Below are 18,285 nucleotides of genomic sequence, written 5' to 3'. Positions count from 1 at the left end.
AGCCAGTGACTCATGGAGAGGCTTGCTCCTATACTGTAGATACTTCCTCATCTAAAATGAAAAAGTAGTTATCGTATTGTCAGCGTTAACTAAGTCCCAGTTACTCCTACACTATTGGAGGCCCCCTCCCCGAAAGTAAAATCAACGTGTTGTGTGAAGCCGTAATCTAAATAAAGTCAAATGTGTGTGTGTACGTCCGTTCTTTCGTTTCTTTCACTGGAACGGTAATAGATATCGATTTAATTGTTTTTGTGTTAGGTTGGAGTAAGTCCAGGGAGTGTCAGATAATTAAAAAAAAAAGGCAATTGGGCTCAACGTGATGGCTCAAAATTGTCAGAAATCGCGACACGGGAAAATATGCGAAAATCTTTTTTTTTTTTTTTTTTTATACTTTTTGGTCAGAACTGGTCGTTGATAGCTATGAAGGGTGGTTGATAAATTCGTGGTCAAAGGTACAAATATTTAATTTTAGACAAATTAACACAGTCGCTTTTCAACATAGTCTCCTTGCAAATGTAGGCTACACAGTTTGTCCAGTGATCATGAAGCATATGGACCCCTCTTTTATAAGTTAGCATCTTGGGCCTCCAAGAAGTGATCTACAACATCAATGGCGTCAGTTTCAGTGACAAACTGGTGACTGCTGAGCTCCTTTTTCAGCCTGGGGAACAGGTAGTAGTCTGAGGGCACCAAATCAGGTGAATAGGGTGGGTGTTCAATAGGTCGGAATCCACAGTCATGGATAGCAGCAATGGCCACCGTGAACTTGTGAACTGGAGCGTTGTCTTGACGGAAGAGCACCCCTCCTGTCAGCTTCTCACACCGATTCTTAATTTTCTCTCTTAGCTGCCTCAAGAGATCAGCATCGTAGACCCTGGTGACAGTGTGACCCTTTTCCAGGTAATCCACCATCAGCACTCCTGCATCCCAAAAACCTGAGGCCATCACCTTCCCTGCAGACATCACCGACTTGGTCTTCTTGGGAGCCAGAGATCCTGCATGTTTCCACTGCCTTGACAGTTCTTTCACCTTTGGCTGGAAATGTTGCACCCCAGTCTCATCCATTTTCACGAATCGCCGGAGAAATCTCTCGGGATCTGCATAAAAAATAACAAGCTTGTCCTCTGACATGTTGTGCCGAATCCTCTTCTTATCAGGTCCAAGGAGCATCGGGACCCTGCGAGCTGAAATTCTGATCATTTGGAGTTCATAGCGGATAACTGCATGGATGCATTCCTTGGTGATATCCAGCTCTGTGGGAATGTAATGCCGTCGATCAGCTAAGACCATGTCATGGATTTTGTCAATGGTTTCCTGTGTGGTGACAGTGACAGCCTTTCCTGGACGAGGGTCATCTTCAAGGCTTTCGCTGAGGCCTTCCTGAACTAGGGTCATCTTCCAGGCTTTCCCTGCCTCGTTTAATTCAGCAGTCCACTTCTTAACCATGCTGTAGGAAAAGGCATCCTCCTTAATTGTCGACCTCCTTGGGTGATAAGCCCTTGATACCGAGGTAGCAAATGACTCAGGATGTGGGATATTGTCCATTTTCTGAAAAATTACCGAATCCTGAATTTCATTTAGCTGGAACAAAAAAAAAAAAAAAACAGTTATGAATTTCAAACTTTATAATCTTTTAAATATTGGAACTGTATGTAAATTTAGTTAGAACTGTATAGATTATCTCCTTGTACTTTAGGCCATGAACTTATCAATCATTCCTCATAAATAACGGTATGGAAACAAAGATAATGGTATTTGTTAACATTCTGTGATGGAAAGGCTGATAGTTCCATAAATTTTTCAGGCCAAGCACTGGTAAGATATAAGGTCCCATCTTACTGGGGGGGTTAATAAAATACCAGGACTGTGTTGCTCGACAACCTGATTACTGGATAATATGCTTGAAGAGCCGTCCACACGCTCTGCGGACACCTGTAGTGTCCGAGTATGATACCTATCAATGTCAAGGCGTGATAACAACTGACAAAACAGCTATAAACAGTGGATCAGCAGTAGGGATGGCATTTTCTTCTGTCACGTCCACACATGTTTTCTCAAGTGGTTAAGTGTCGGCCAACTTCAGTAAACCAGGTAAATCGGTTAACCTGTGGCTGAAAATGACAATAAGAAAAATGTGCGTTGCCAAGTCTCGAGTACAGTGAAAGCTGTACGCATTATCGCCAATGAAATAATATGCACTTTTTACATTAACCTGGCCTAAAGATGCCCTCTCTGTCCTGAAACCTGGACTGTAGCAATATATTTAACACTAGAATATGGTGCTGGGCATGAATATGCTGCCGTGGAAAGGATGTAGAGTCACAATACCGTCTTTTTCTGCCACTGAGTATCGTGAAATAGTTTGCAAAAGGAAGAAAATCTGGACCAAATTCGAGTAAAAAGAGTATTTTATAGTGTTGTCATGCCGTGTCACTTCCTAATGAGATCTTGCCAATGTAACCAATAAAAAAAAAAAAAGCCGTTAAGGGGATGCACTCTCTCTTCATAGTTTTGAAGCTACAAATTATGTAAAAATTACACTGACTGCATTTGTATATTATCAGCCATAGAACAGTGACGGCCATGATAAAACAAGCATTTATTGATCACAGCCGTACAGTCAAGATCAGTAATTTGGTTATGTCGTCCTAAATCTGTGTCAAATCCATCCTTGATAACCTGACAGAAAATAAGTACCTATACTGTACATGGTTTTAATACGAAATGATTTATTCAGAGGTCCAAAACTGTGAAGGAATTATATACTGACTGCAGGTGTAGTGTATCCAGGTACAGTGTGTCCGACGTACAAACCTCACTTGAAATGCGGACACATTAAGTATAAGCTCGTATCCAAATTATAGCCCAGAGTTCCCTGGAATTCTACACTGGGTAGGAGCTTTGTCAACACGATGCAGTGAAAAGAGTACAGTTCTCTCCCACAACGGCTACCACTTCACAAATTTATGCAACATTTAAGTCAGCTGTTAGACTTTGTGGATTGAATATATTTATAATTACACCAAAATCGATACGGCATAATAACATACATGTTGGCGATAACGTGGGTGAAAAGACTAATCCGGCATGAAACTGGGGTATATTGAACTGGACAGTGGTCAGGAATTATTAAATAATGAGACATGAGGCGCCAAACATCTGTAAGACAAAGCAGAGGAAGGATGGAAGAAAAGAGGAACAACTCTATGACAATCAGCTGAATGAGGAGGAATAATCTAGATGTCAATGCTTATAAAACGAATACATTACATTCTTGATAAGTTTCCCTGCTGCTGTATAATAATGTGTGCCAGAATATTTGTTAAATGAAGTCAGGGGTGAATAATGATACTAGTATAACAACAACAACGAATGTTACTACTACTCTTTCTACTACTTCTTCTACTATTACTATTACTACTACTCCTACTCCTACTACTACCACTACTACTACTACTACTACTACTAATAATAATAATAATAATAATAATAATGGTAATGATAATCATAATAATGATGATACTACTACTACTGCTACTACTTTTTTTTTCTCTAAATCACCTCCATCCATTGGGGAATTATATTGTGAAAATCAAAACCGACCTTCCTAATACAGTTCACCATTTGGAGCTGTAATGTGAAGGTTAACACTAAAGCTCATATTACAATCTGTTGGCCCGAGCACGCCAAGAGCTGTGGTTGCCAACCATGTACTATTACTATATTACTTTATTTTACATTTATTGATACTACAGTGTAAATAAAGACATTAATCTATTGGAGTCGCTGGTCCATGCAACTCTCGACCACAGTACCTTCGTAATCCATACCCGCCAGAGAGACAGGCCTGGGTGCTGATGATCTTGTGCCCCTGAGATATAAGAGTGCAGACTTCACGAGAGAATATGACAGTCGACATCTCATCCAGGCCATAACAGAACTCTGTGGTTGACGTTTCTTCTCAAAAAGAACCTCTGCCAGTCTTGAGTAGAATCTCACCATTTCTGGACCCATCCCACCTGATGTTGTGAACACAAAGGGAGCGAATCGACCGTGGTCCACAAGTTGGATCCTTTCTTGATAGTTTCTGTTTTTTTCTTGTTCATTCCTTTTGTGTGCAGCTTCGAGAGACAGTTCAAGATGACATGCTGCCATTGGATCGAATATCCTGATGTCGAAGAACGCCCTCTGCCCACGTGTCCAAAAACCTCGAGCACTGGCACCCTCTCTTGCATCATTTGATATGTTTGCTATTCTGTGGGTGAAATGCTCGCCGTCCAGAGGTAGTAGAGCTGGCTCAATCATAACATCATGGCATATTTCCTGCAGCAGTTTGCAAGTGAGGTCGCGTACTTCATCGTCTCGGATGCAAACAAAGCCTCCCTTCTTGCAAATCACTGCATAGTTTGCATCAAAGGCAGTGCCACAGGCACAGTGTTGAGGTAGGTTCTCTATTGGCTACCCATATCTCAAGGCTATGGCGCCAATAAATTCTTGTTTGTTGATGTGGAAGCCTTTTGCCTTGAGAGGCAGGGTTGTCAGCCAGTTCGATGCTCCAACCTCCTGTGCAATTTCAAAACTCTTCTGCACTGGTCTGGTGTAAGATGTTCCATTATGTGCTGCAGCTGGTCCTTGCTTCTTGCTCCTTGCTTCTCTGTGTCTTTATGTCTTTCTGCCTTTGGTGGTTGATTTCACTCATCTCAACTTGGGTGCAAATCTTCTGTGACAAGGATTCAGTGAGCCTGAGTGAATTTCTGTCTTCGTAGCTTGCCACGGCTTCTGGATTTATAATTCCAAGGCCTCCCATTCTGGGTGGTAGTCCCTGTCTTCTGGTGTGAGGATGTGGCCATTGATTAGAGATGGGTGGAATGAATCCCTGATAGCATCCTCCAGTGGTTATAGCAGCAACTCGATGTCTGGTGTGGTCCTCATCACGAAGGTCCACTTGTGCTTTACACCATACGGTAGGTAAATGCACTGTATGTTGCATGGGGTTCTGTTTTTGCGTGGCTGGATAATACATGAATTTCTTCTAGCCATGTCTTTACCTTATCACTCACACATTGGTCTTTGAATTTCTTAGTTCCTCTCACAGCACCTAGATGCCTCTGTCCTTCCATAGTCACTATCACGTTTGTGCCTCTAAATGCCTCCTGTGCATCTTGATAGTATGCTGGTTTCACGATCAAGATGGATTTACTTGCATTAGGGCAGTAACCTATTTCAGGGCCATGAGATGTTACAAGGTCCCACCATTTTTTCACATCCTCTTCCTTGCATGCACCCGTGAGATCATCTGCATAGGCTACCTGTTTTACATTGGTGGCCTCGTATTTGATATGTGGTTGCAGCACTGTCACAGCCAGGGCGTACACAGCCATGGCAATGGGGTCCCCCTAGGTAGTTCCTTTTGTGGATTGGATTACACCGACATCGTGAGCAGCTATCATACCCACAATGTAGAGGTCTGCTGGTTCTTTGTACGTGTTTTCCACATATTGGGCAAATGCTGGGCATTTAATCCGTGGCGTCCCGTCGACGTACTTCCACGTCCTCACGTTATGTCACTGCCAATCCCGTTGACGTACTTCAACGTCCTGCAATTGCAAGGTTCATAATTTCCACAATTTTCAAAATTCGCGCGAGATTTTCGATTCGGCCACGTACCCAACCCTCCCCTACCTGCCGCCAGGTCAGTTGTCCAGTAGGCAGGAATTTGGCTTTTCCTTACCACACCCATCAAGAGAACCAGGGCCAAAAATAAGAACCCCGCATGACCCGCGCTCACCCTTGTCTCGGTCACTCACCTGCTAGCAGTGACCCAGGTCAGACATGGCGCGGAAAGGTCTCTCAGACGAGGAAATTGCATCCACCCTGGAAGCCTTCACTGGAGATAGTGATTCTCCACTCGACGATGATGTGGTAGATCGCAATTACGTCCAGCCAGAGGAAGAAATAAGTAGCAGTGATGAAGAGGTCCCTTCGCCCCGAAAAATGTGGTATGTGACATACCGTAAGGCAAGGGAAGGCCAGCCTGCTCCCCAACCACGTGCACGGCTATCTCTCCATCCCGAATCTGATGAGGACGAGGATGAGGACGATGAGGATGATGGCGGCTTAGGACGTGATATAGCCTCATGGTTGGGAAAAGAAAAAAATACCACCCCGAGGATCAGAAGGTGGGGCGAGAAGACATATAAGGTATGGTGAAAGTCTTTTGTCTGGGGAAGTGGAAAGTGGTGTGGTGGGATTGCTGGGGGAAAGGGAAAGTGTTGTGGCAGCAGCGCGGGGTGAAAGTGAAAGTGGTGTGGGGGTAGTGTGGGGTGAAGGGGCAAGTGGTATGAGGGAGGCAGCACGAGCACGTGGTACACGTAGGCCTAGGGGAGAGGAGGTGGAGCCACTCCCCAGCACGTCTTTCGCCCCACCCCATATTCCCAAACTTCCTCCCCACAGCCCCAGGATGTGGAGAAAGGAAGGAAAGGGAAGGGAAAGGGTAAAGGAAAAGGGAGAGGGAAGAGAAACGCGAGTGATGAGAGGCGCTGCTCTCCACCTCCCCAACCTCCTCCACCACCCTCACCTCCCCACCCTGACGAATGGGACGATGGGGACGTGGCTGGAGACGGTGGTGTCACGTGGAACTGGGAAGATGGGAGTAATTTTACTCCCATCATTCACGCTTTCACTGAGGAGTGGCGGTCTGGTTGCACGGCTCCAGGTGTGCATGCAGGTTCGTCTAGGGTGGATTTTTTCCACTTGTTCTTTGGGGAGGCGTTTCTGGGGCGCATAGTTGAACAAACTAATATATTTTCACGATCACAGCGCTGTGAATGTGAACGTTTGGGAACCACGAGCAGGCATTCCCAGCAATATGACTATCCCGTAACAATTTCAGAGATGTTCTTATTTTTGGCCCTGGTTCTCTTGATGGGTGTGGTAAGGAAAAGCCAAATTCCTGCCTACTGGACAACTGACCCAATCATCCTCACACCTTTCTTTGGGAAGGTGATGAGTCGTAACAGATTTCAGTATATTCTCGGCCGCCTCCACTTTTTTGATGCAGAAGATCCAGCCAATGCAAATAACACAGATAAAATGAGGAGAATTAGGCTGGTATTTGATCATTTACGGGAAATGTTCCGCTCCTCATTTTATCCCTACAGAGACCTCATCATAGACGAGAGTCTTGTGTTGTGGAGAGGCAATATTTCCTTTAGCCAGGACATACCCAGCAAGAGACACCGTTTTGGGTTCAAGATCTTTGTTATGTGTGACTGCAAGACTGGTTATGTGCAAGACATAGTCTTGTACACGGGCGCACAGACAGATATAACAGAAGATCGGAGTATAGGACTCTCTGGGGCCGTGGTGAAGACAATGATAGAAGAGTACCTTCATCGTGGTCATGTGTTGTACCTGGACAACTGGTACACTAGCCCTCTTCTCGCTAGGTTCCTCCACCAACAAGACACCGGAGTCTGTGGTACAGTCAAGAGAAACCGTCGCCATATGGTCAAGATAGGGAGGAAACTTGACAAGAACGAGGTGGTTTTCTTCCAGGCCAATAACATCCTTGCCACCCTGTGGAACCACAACAGGGAAGTTTGCCTCCTATCAACTGTTCACAGCCCCCTGATGCACCGCACAGACTCCGTGGATCACCATAGCGAGAAGAAGTGCAACGTATGGAAACCCGAGTCTGTACTGGACTATAATCTGAACATGAGGCAAGTGGATCAGTCAGACTCGATGATTTCAAGTGTTGACTGTGCCAGGACCACGATGAAGTGGTACAAGAATCTCTTTTTCCACTTGCTCGACATCACGGTCCTGAACGCCCACTACCTGCACGCAATGACCACCGGAGTATCCGAGACCTTTGAGGGGTTTGTGAGGGAGCTGGCACGTGAAATAATCGCCAAGCATGCCCAGGACAGACCCACACACCGCACCCGCACCCCCATGGCTGCCCAGACTCCCCTACGTCTTGCAGGACGCCACTATCCCAGCGCAATCCCTTCTGACCCAAACCGTCGTAAACCCCAGCGTCGCTGCCATGTATGTAAGCACTCGACAGTCAGACCATCCACTCAGAGAAAAGACACAAGGTACGAGTGTGTCGAGTGCAATGTTGCGTTGTGCCTTCAGCCTTGTTTCAAAGAGTATCATAATTTCCTACACTACTGAAACTGTGTGGGAAGGCGAAATGACGCTCATTATAATGGTAAGGCCAGTCAGTAGGTGCTAAGTCAAATATAAAGTTGAAACTGGTGTTATGTTTTCAGGAAAGTAATGTATAAGTTGAGAATTAATGTAAGTTGAAAGAAGTGATATGAAAACCACACCCACTGTGTAAATCTGCGAAAATATGATGCTCAGTATAACACTCTGGTCAGTAAATATGTGATAGCAAAAATATAAAGTGGAAACGGGTGTAATGTTAGCATGAATAAAATGTATAAGTTGAACAATAGTGTTAGTTGTAATAATTGATGTCACGAGTACACCCACATTCTGGTCAGTAAGTATGTGATAGGAATTATATAAAGTGGAATTTGTTGTAATGTTAGTAGTAAGGTATTTTATAAGTTGATTACTAGTGTAAGATGAAACAAATGATATCGCGATAACACTCCCTGTGTAAGTACACGCTAATATGACGCTCAGTTGAATCGTAAGTTCTGAAATTATGTGATATCAATTATATCAAGTGTAAACATGTGCAATGTTAGTGGATTATTATTATGTAAGTACAAAAATAGGTTGTAAGTTGAAATAGTAGTCATAGCGACTTCACCGTGTGTGTTATTATGCGCTATTATTATGCTATATATTTACATAAGGCCTGAAATTATCTCAAAACAGTTCTATAAAGTCGAAAAGTGTATATTGTTATTAGGAAACTATTATGTAAGTAGAAGAAACACAATACGAGTTGAAACAACAGTCACAGCGAGTTCACTCACTACGTAAATAAGCGCTAACATTATGCTAAATGTTATCAAAAGGCCTGTGAATACGTAAAAACAGTTCAATAAAATGTAAAATGGTATAATGTTATTGTAGAAGTATTATGTAAGTAAAAAAAATGATATGTATCATGATTTTCGAATGTTAGCGATTCATCGTGACCAAGTTGCCCGATTTTGCTCGTTTCGCACGATGGTACAATGCTTATTTCTGCTCTATTTTTGTATAAAATCCAATATACTCTTTTATCACATGTTTTTATGTTTGTAATAAATACATATCTACTTTCATTGGTTTCCCAGACTTATAATACCATAGAAAACGTTAGAGGCTCAGATCACCTACGGAGAACACGGGACCAGGTAGGACCAAGGCATACCTGTTTAGGGTAATTATGGACCCCGAGGAACAATTTCTTTGTGACTGACCATTGTTTCTGACCAAAAGCGAAAGTTTTAGCAAAAAAAAAAAAAAGGGTCGAAAAATGGTCGGGATTGGGGGGTACCATTGGTGAGAAAGTGGTCGGGACGGGGCGGGTTAACCTTGATATTGTGCAGCATTGCCTCCCGTTTGATGGAATTAAATGCTTTTGAGGCATCAACTAATAATACTGCCTGACAGTCCTCTTCCTCATATATTTTCCTCTTGGAGTGAACTGCTGCCTCACCTCCTGCCTGCTGCCCTGCACACACTTGGAGGTTGCCAACTGCCTGCTTCACATCATCTTTCACCACCTCCATGATGCACTTTCCTATAATCCATCATAAGACCTCACCCACCCCAATGGGCTTTCATCCAGGATTCTTATTAAGCGGGATTAGGCTGCAAGCCATCAGTGCTTCAATGTTATTGCACTGACTTGAAGCCAGCTTCCTTACCAGTGAGGCAATGGTGTTACACAGGTCTGTTGCTGCCTCTCCAAACTTGATGTTGCTGAAGATTGTTCGCCAAGATTTTGCATCCAGGCCTGACAGCCCTGCCCCTCCCTGTGTGTCCATTGCTTTCTGCCACACCATATCTCCAGCTATCCTGTCATATATGATGGGATTTAGAGGACTGTAGTTCCTGTCAAGCTTTGACTTGGCACTTGCTTGTCGTACAGTCGGGTGTTTTTCTTTAAGTTGTTGCATATTTTCTCCTGTCAGGTCAAGTACTCCACTTGATGATACAGCTGACAGGGATCTTGTCACCATCGAGACCTTCCCCTGTCTCATCATGCTGCCAAAAATCCTTGCCACATCATTGGTGTTCTGTTTTTTTTTTTTTTTTTTTTTCTGCCTCAGTTGTTTATTCTTATCTGCAAGGCCCTTGCTTCCTCAAGCAGGTTGTCGATTTCACCTCTTTTCCATGTTTCAGCCCGCCCTTGGATGGCTTTAATATTTTCTGCAATGCTAGCTCTTGGGTGGGTCTAGATGAGGAAGAGATGTTGTATCAGTGCAGGGACCTTAACCTGCCACGTGCCAGCTATTTTTAGCTCCATGGGTCTCCTTAGTGCCGGCCATTTTTCGATTTTTTTTTTCTGGCTAAAATGATAGATTTTGATGTGATAACAAAGAATTTCACCATTAAAATGCTCACCGAAGCTCGGAAATGAGTTTTTCTCTCTCTGATGTGTGTAGGGTTTTATTTCCTAACTTATAATCCTAATCAGGTTTTTTTCCACTTTTACCAAACTTGATTACATGACACTTGTCCACGCTGAATTCCATTTGTCATGTATATATTACTCCATTTATGAGTTTATTTAATTCTTCTTGTAGTTCTTTACAAGAGTCTGTGTTAGTAATTCTCCTTTGTATTTTTGCATCATGTGCAAACATATTCAGATAGCTCTCATTTCCAGTGTTACTGTCTAGATCATTTATATACACTAAAAAAATGATTGGTGCCAGCACTGAGCCCTGTGGTACTCCGCTAGTCACTTCTCTCCATGATGAGTAATTTCCCCTTAGTACTGTTCTCATTTCTCTTTTTATGAGAAAATCTTGCATCCAACAAGTTTGCCTCGAATTCCTCCTTGATGGTACAGTTTCCATAAAAGTCTTTGGTGTGGTATTGTGTCAAATGCTTTCTTGAAATCTAAATAGATACTGTCCACCCATCCTTCTCTTTCCTGTAGTGTGTCTGTTACTCTGTCATAGTAGCTCAACAGATTAGTAACACATGATTTTCCTTTTCTGAAACCAAACTGTCTTTCTGTTATCATATTGTGTTCTTCTAGATGATTTACCCAAGCTTTTCTTATAAGCTTTTCTAATACCTTGCTTACAACACTGGATAGTGATACTGGTCGGTAGATGAGTGGATTTTGTCTATTCCCTTTCTTGAATAAGGGAATAATGTTTGCTTTCTTCAAAATATCATGTAGTTTACCTTGTCTCAAGGATTTCTTGAAAATTAAAAATAATGGTTTACTTAACTCCTTTGCACATTCACGTAGCACCCAACATGAAATTTCATCAGGGCCATTTGCTTTTCCTTTGTCTAATTTACTTAGCTCCTACTGTATTACTTTTTCTGATGTTTGTATATCTGGTAGTATGTGTGGGCATACATGTTCCACATAATCCCTCTCATTTTTTTTTCCTCTGTAAAAACTGATTGGAAATTCTTGTTTAGTGCTTCACAAATATCCTTCTCTTGTGTATAGGTGATTCCCTCGTCCGTAATGGATTGTATTTTATCTTTTACTTTGGTTTTGCTTCTGATGTAGCTGTAAAATAGCTTCGGTTGATCACTACTTTTATTTATGATATCCTCCTCAACTCTTTTTGGGCTTCCCTCCTTATTCTTGTATAATCGTTTCATGCCTGTTTATAATTGTTATATACCCTTTCACTATTGTGCCTTCTGTATCTATTCCACAACAAATCTCTTTTTTCTTTTGATTATTTACATTCTGTATTGAACCATTTCTTTCTTTTCTTTTCTGCTTCTTTGTGTTGTGGGATATACTTCTGGACTCCTATTTCATAAAGTTCGCAGAATTTTTTATATACATTTAAATCTTGTCCTCTAAGCTTCTTTTCCCAATAAATTTCTAAGAAATGCTTCTTTAGGTCATGATACTTTCCTTTTTTATAGTTTAGGCTCTTCTTGTAACTTTCATTGCTGTTAACTGTCATATGCAATCCTGAAGTTGCAGTTTAGTACTGCATGGTCGCTTTTGCCGAATGGAGGGTGATATATTAAATTGTCAATATCGTTTTCTTGCCTAGTAAACATGAGATCTAACACTGAGGGTATATCGAGTCCCCTTTTTCTGGTGCTTTCCCTTACATGTTGCGTTAGGAAAAACCCTTGCACGAGATCCAGGAGCTTTTAGTCCCAGCAGCTTTCTTGGTTTATTACATCTAGAATATTCCAATTTATATTTGTATTAAAATCTCCAGTTAGTATAATTCTTTCCGATTTCTCTTCCATTTTATCTAGTAATGCTCTTAAAATCTGAATTGTACTCTCTGCCAGGTCTTCATATTCGTCTCTTTCTCATGTGTTTGATCTGGGTGGCATGTACAAATTGACTACAATTACTTTCCCTTTAGATGTATTGATCTCTACTGCAATCAGTTCTACTTGTGATGGTATATCTAGTTCTATTTCTTTGACTTTTAGATTTTTCTTAGTTAATATTATAAGTCCTCCTCCTTTTTTTTTTTTCCTATCACTTCTCCATGTATCATATTCCTCTAAGTTTGGGATGTCATTTGATATCCTTGGTGTTAATTTTGTTTCAGTTAGGCATATTATATGTGGTTCATTTTCTCTGATATAATCATTCATCTCTAATAATTTATATACCATTCCATCCACATTTGAGTACATCAACTTAATCATCTTGTTTATATACTTGTCATGACTCGGTTCTACTACCTTCCTCCTTTTTATTCCTTCCTATTTATGTACCACTTTCGTACCTGCAATCCTATTACTTTGTAAAAAAAAAATGTATTCTTCTCCTCTGATCTTCTCTCATTTTTTGTTTTTGCTTCCTCCCTCTTCTCTTTCAGTAAATCCAGTTCCTCTTGTGTTAGGCATCTTTTTATCCATACATTTTTGATCTCCTATGTGTGTGTGTGAGTGTTTTGAGAGAGAGAGAGAGAGAGAGAGAGAGAGAGAGAGAGAGAGAGAGAGAGAGAGAGAGAAAATGACACTTGCAGTTTTACAGAACATACTACACACAGGCAAACTGACAAAATCCACACTGCCAGGCAGACACATATACTCCACACTGCCAAACACATACTCCACACTGACAGACACTCACTGGTAGGCACATAGTCCACACTGACAGATATACGTGCTCAACAATGACGGGCGTACCGACAGGAAGACACATTTACCTCACACTGACAGACAATGACATGCTCCACACTGACACGCAGACACACACACACACACACTGACAGACTCATATACTCCACATTGACAGACACAGATATACTCCATACTGACAGGTAGACACATATACTCCACACTGGCAGACATATATACTCCAAACTAACAGACAGATACAACCCACACTGGCAGACACATATACTTCACACTGGCAGATACATATACTCCACACTGGCAGACACATATACTCTACACTGGCAGACACATATACTCCACACTGGCAGACACATACTGTATAGTCTACACTGGCAGACACATATACTCCACACTGGCAGACACGTATACTCCACACTGTCAGACATATATACTCCAGACTAACAGACAGATATAACCCACACTGGCAGACACATACTTTATAGTCTACACTGGCAGACACATATACTCCACACTGGCAGATACATATACTCTACACTGGCAGACACATATACTCCACACTGGCAGACATATACTGTATAGTCTACACTGGCAGACGATACATATACTCTACACTGGCAGACACATATACTCCACACTGGCAGACACATACTGTATAGTCTACACTGGCAGACACATATACTCCACACTGGCAGACACGTATACTCCACACTGTCAGACATATATACTCCAGACTAACAGACAGATATAACCCACACTGGCAGACACATATACTCTACACTGGCAGACATATACTCCACACTGGCAGACATATACTGTATAGTCTACACTGGCAGACGATACATATACTCTACGCTGGCAGACACATATACTCCACACTGGCAGACACATACTGTATAGTCTACACTGGCAGACACATATACTCCACACTGGCAGACACGTATACTCCACACTGTCAGACATATATACTCAAGACTAACAGACATATATAACCCACACTGGCAGACACATATACTCTACACTGGCAGACACATATACTATACACTGGCAGATACATATACTCCACACTGGCAGACACATACTTTATAGTCTACACTGGCAGACACATATACTCCACACTGGCAGATACATATACTATACACTGGCAGATACATATACTCCACACTGGCAGACACATACTTTATAGTCTACACTGGCAGACACATATACTCCACACTGGCAGATACATATACTCCACACTGGCGGACACATTCTTTATAGTCTACACTGGCAGACACATATACTCCACACTGGCAGACACGTATACTCCACACTGGCAGACACATATACTCCACACTGGCAGACACATATATTCTACACTGGCAGATACATATACTCCACACTGGCAGATACATATACCCCGCACTGGCAGACACAAATACTCCATACTGGCAGACACATATACTCTACACTGGCAGACACATATACTCTACACTGGCAGACACATATACTCTACACTGGCAGACACATATACTCCGCACTGGCAGACATATATGCTCTACACTGGCAGACAAATACTCCACACTGGCAGACATATATACTCCACACGGGCAGACACATATACTCTACACTGGCAGACACATATACTCTACACTGGCAGACACATATAATCCGCACTGGCAGACACATATACTCTACACTGGCAGACATATATACTCTACACTGGCAGATACATATACTCCACACTGGCAGACATATATACTCCTCACTGGCAGACACAAATACTCCGTACTGGCAGACACATATACTCCACACTGGCAGACAAATATACTCCACACTGGCAGACAGATATACTCTATACTGGCAGACACATATATTCCACACTGGCAGACACATATACTCCACACTGGCAGATACATATGCTCTACACTGGCAGACACATATACTCTACACTGGCAGATACACATGCTCTACACTGACAGGCACATATGTTCTACACTATCAGGCACATATACTCCAATACTCCACACTGGCAGACACATGTGCTCTACACTGGCAGACACACGTACTCTGATACTCCACACTTACAGACACATATACACTACACTAGCAGACACATATACTACAGTACTCCACAATTCCAGTCACATATACTCCACACTGGCAGACAAACATACTCCACACAGGCAGACACATATACCCTACACTATGAAATGATCTGATCTTGAAATTGGCTCTCTCTGGTATTTTGTTTTTCTCTTGGAAGGAACAATTTTGCTGGCTCGCGGCCTTTGGTTCCTTCTTCCTCACATAAAAAAAAAAACTAGCATACACATATACTACAATACTCCACAATGGCAGACAAACATACTTCACAGTGTCAAACATTGACATACTCTACACTGGCAGACACAGACATACTCCACACTGGCAGATACAAGCAAACTCCACACTGGCAGACACAGGCATACTCCACACAGGCAGACGCAGACATGCTGCACACTGGCAGATATACACTGTACATACTGAGAGAAACAATTATACTCCACACTGGCAGGCTTAAGATATACTCCAAACTGACAAAAGACATACTCCATACTTGCAGACACATACATACTTCACACTGGCAGAAAGAGAAACTCCACATTCACACACACACACACACACACACACACACACACACACACACACACACACACAGATGGAAAGACAGACGGATCGATGCTTGAGATTATATGAAGACGAAGGGTACACTAATATGTTACACTTTTCATAATCGTTTGTCATGTTTTCCAGTTTAGACACGGAGCCATAGCCTACACAGCGACAGACAAATAGGCACATGTGGGAATGAGAAAAGGATCATGGGAGAGATTATTTCAGTTCTGCTCAGCGTTGAGAGGCTGGGTTGACCTAACCTAATCTAAGCTAATATCACTGACGCCACCTGAGGAGCGACCCTTACAGAGACTGGTGTGGATTAGTGAAAAGTGGCCACTTCTGGGATATTAACTGGACACACTGACTCCTCTATACATTTCATGAGCCACCTTTTTGCATCATGCGCCCACCAATGGTATACCAATATCTTCCATAACTGAATTTCTGAACTGTACGTTAGGGTATTGGTGTTGGTATGGTGGCGGAGTGTACCTGTGAGTGTTGCAGTTGGCTGTTGAAGTACCAGGGTCAGCCCTGTCATAAACATTAAAAAAAAAAGTGTGACGATCACAAACAGGCAAGTAGACTGTGCTTGTTATCGGTTTAAATACATATTCTTCAGCATCGGTCCCTTTGTCTAGTCGTGTGTGTGTGTGCGTCTGTGTGTGTGTGTGTGTGTGTGTGTGTGTGTGTGTGTGTGTGTGTGTGTGTGTGTGTGTGTGTGAGAGAGAGAGAGAGAGAGAGAGAGAGAGAGAGAGAGAAATACATAAGAACAAACAAGCGACGATTATGGTGTTATTTGTGAATATTGACACTAGCAGACAATAGATTACACAGACAAACTCCGTAGCCTACTGGCAGAAAGTCATGCTTCACTCTGGCGGACACAGTCATACTCGTCACTGCCAAACACCCTGCGCGCGCACACACACACACACACACACACACACACACACACAGACACACACACACACACACACATTACACTGCATCAAGTTACACTACACTACACTGGCAGACAGATAAACACTGGTAGACACGTACCGAGTTCTACACTGGCATACATATTCCACACTGACACAGACGCGGATTGGCAGACACAGAATCATACACCCAGTGACACACCAAGACATAACAGTTGTCAGGGTAAGAGCGGGTACAGTGAAGGGTGAGGCTCCATTCCGTCTCACACAGTCATGGATTCTTTTATCACGCCCAGAAATATAGTGTATAAGTTTGGAGCTCCGGCCTTCACTTTCCTGAGTTAATTTCTCGTTCCTTTGCCTCTTTGCCATTGTGGCTGGACACGAAATATACATATGAGACCGTGTTTGCCTTACGGATAGTCACATAACATGTTAAGTTTGATGATCCTTGTTCTGTTTGTAAAGTAGGCTGCCTTGTCGAGCTGGTACTGGCCTGGAACCGCACTAGATTTTCGAAACAAACTCCTCTGGAAATAGGGCTTTTCAAACTGAGATTATAATCTTAAAGAGTGACTCGGTTATCTTATGCTTCATTGGGTCATGTTTTTGTACTCCGTTTCTGACCATCACCGACATTATTTCCGGCGATGAGAGACTGCTTGTCTAATAATTATTAGCTGGGCCGTTTACTATAATAATATTTCTGTGAGATGGAAACTAAACATATGTCCATAACTTGTTCCCTGCCTCAGCCTAGAATCGATCTTGAGTTTTTGTCTCCCTTCCGTCAGTAGTCCAATACTGTAACATCTGACCTGAACATCGCTTAAAAAGTAAGTTGTTCATATCACTGGTATTCTGTGCATTTCTTCCAAGAGGCAACGGCAAAATTAAGGTGCAACGTGTCCTCCTGTTATATCACCTTCACCAGTTGTTGCCCCTCCTGATATTGCGAGGGCTTTCCCTCCATACTAAGGGGTCTTTGCATGCAACATGTGTTAGAAGCGTTGTGCTGTACCGTAGTGAGACTTGGGCAGTACGTGAGGAGGATATTCATAAGCTCAAACGTACAGAGATGATGATGATCAGATGGATATGCAGTGTGTTCTTGAAGGACAGGCCTGCTGGGGGGGTTTGGACTGATAATGAAGAGTTAGAGAAATGTGGGACATGAATGCATTAGTGTTTTGATGGGAAGGGGTAGGCTGAGAATGTTTGGACTTGGGGATGACAACTGGGTGTGGAGAGTGGGAAGTATGAATGTTGAGGGAAGAGTTGCAAGAGGCAAACCGAAAAAGACTTGAGACGACCACATAGACTTTGACTAAAAGGTTAAGAGATAAACAGAGAGGCCACTAGAGATCGAACAACATGGAGAGCCGCCATTAGGAAGCTAACGTCGATGCATGCAAGCATTTTTGAGTTTTACGAATCACCGCCGCCGCTGCTGCCACCGCCATCACCAATCATTTTGTTAACA

General features: G+C 42.6%; 1 protein-coding gene and 1 pseudogene across 1 annotated transcript; both read right to left on the bottom strand.

The window, feature by feature from the left end:
* Positions 1-564: 564 nt before the first annotated feature.
* Positions 565-1,545, bottom strand: LOC145403286 (histone-lysine N-methyltransferase SETMAR-like). The gene has a single exon (XM_080275095.1). It carries the CDS (start codon positions 1,543-1,545, stop codon positions 565-567), a length of 981 nt encoding a protein of 326 aa, XP_080131221.1.
* Positions 1,546-3,774: 2,229 nt separating this feature from the next.
* On the bottom strand, positions 3,775-10,160 carry LOC145403285 (uncharacterized; annotated as a pseudogene).
* Between the last annotated feature and the right edge of the window lie 8,125 nt (positions 10,161-18,285).

The sequence above is a fragment of the Coenobita brevimanus genome, chromosome 60 (genome assembly GCF_032717465.1).
Source record: "Coenobita brevimanus isolate Jiangsu-jjx chromosome 60, ASM3271746v2, whole genome shotgun sequence".
Lineage (NCBI taxonomy): Eukaryota > Metazoa > Arthropoda > Malacostraca > Decapoda > Coenobitidae > Coenobita > Coenobita brevimanus.
The sequence above is the reverse complement of the archived record's forward strand: the minus strand, read 5'-3'. Positions and strand labels throughout refer to the sequence as shown.

Excerpts from the sequence above, each read along its gene's own strand:
- LOC145403286 (XM_080275095.1), bottom strand. The coding sequence starts at position 1,545 with ATGGACAATATCCCACATCCTGAGTCATTTGCTACCTCGGTATCAAGG.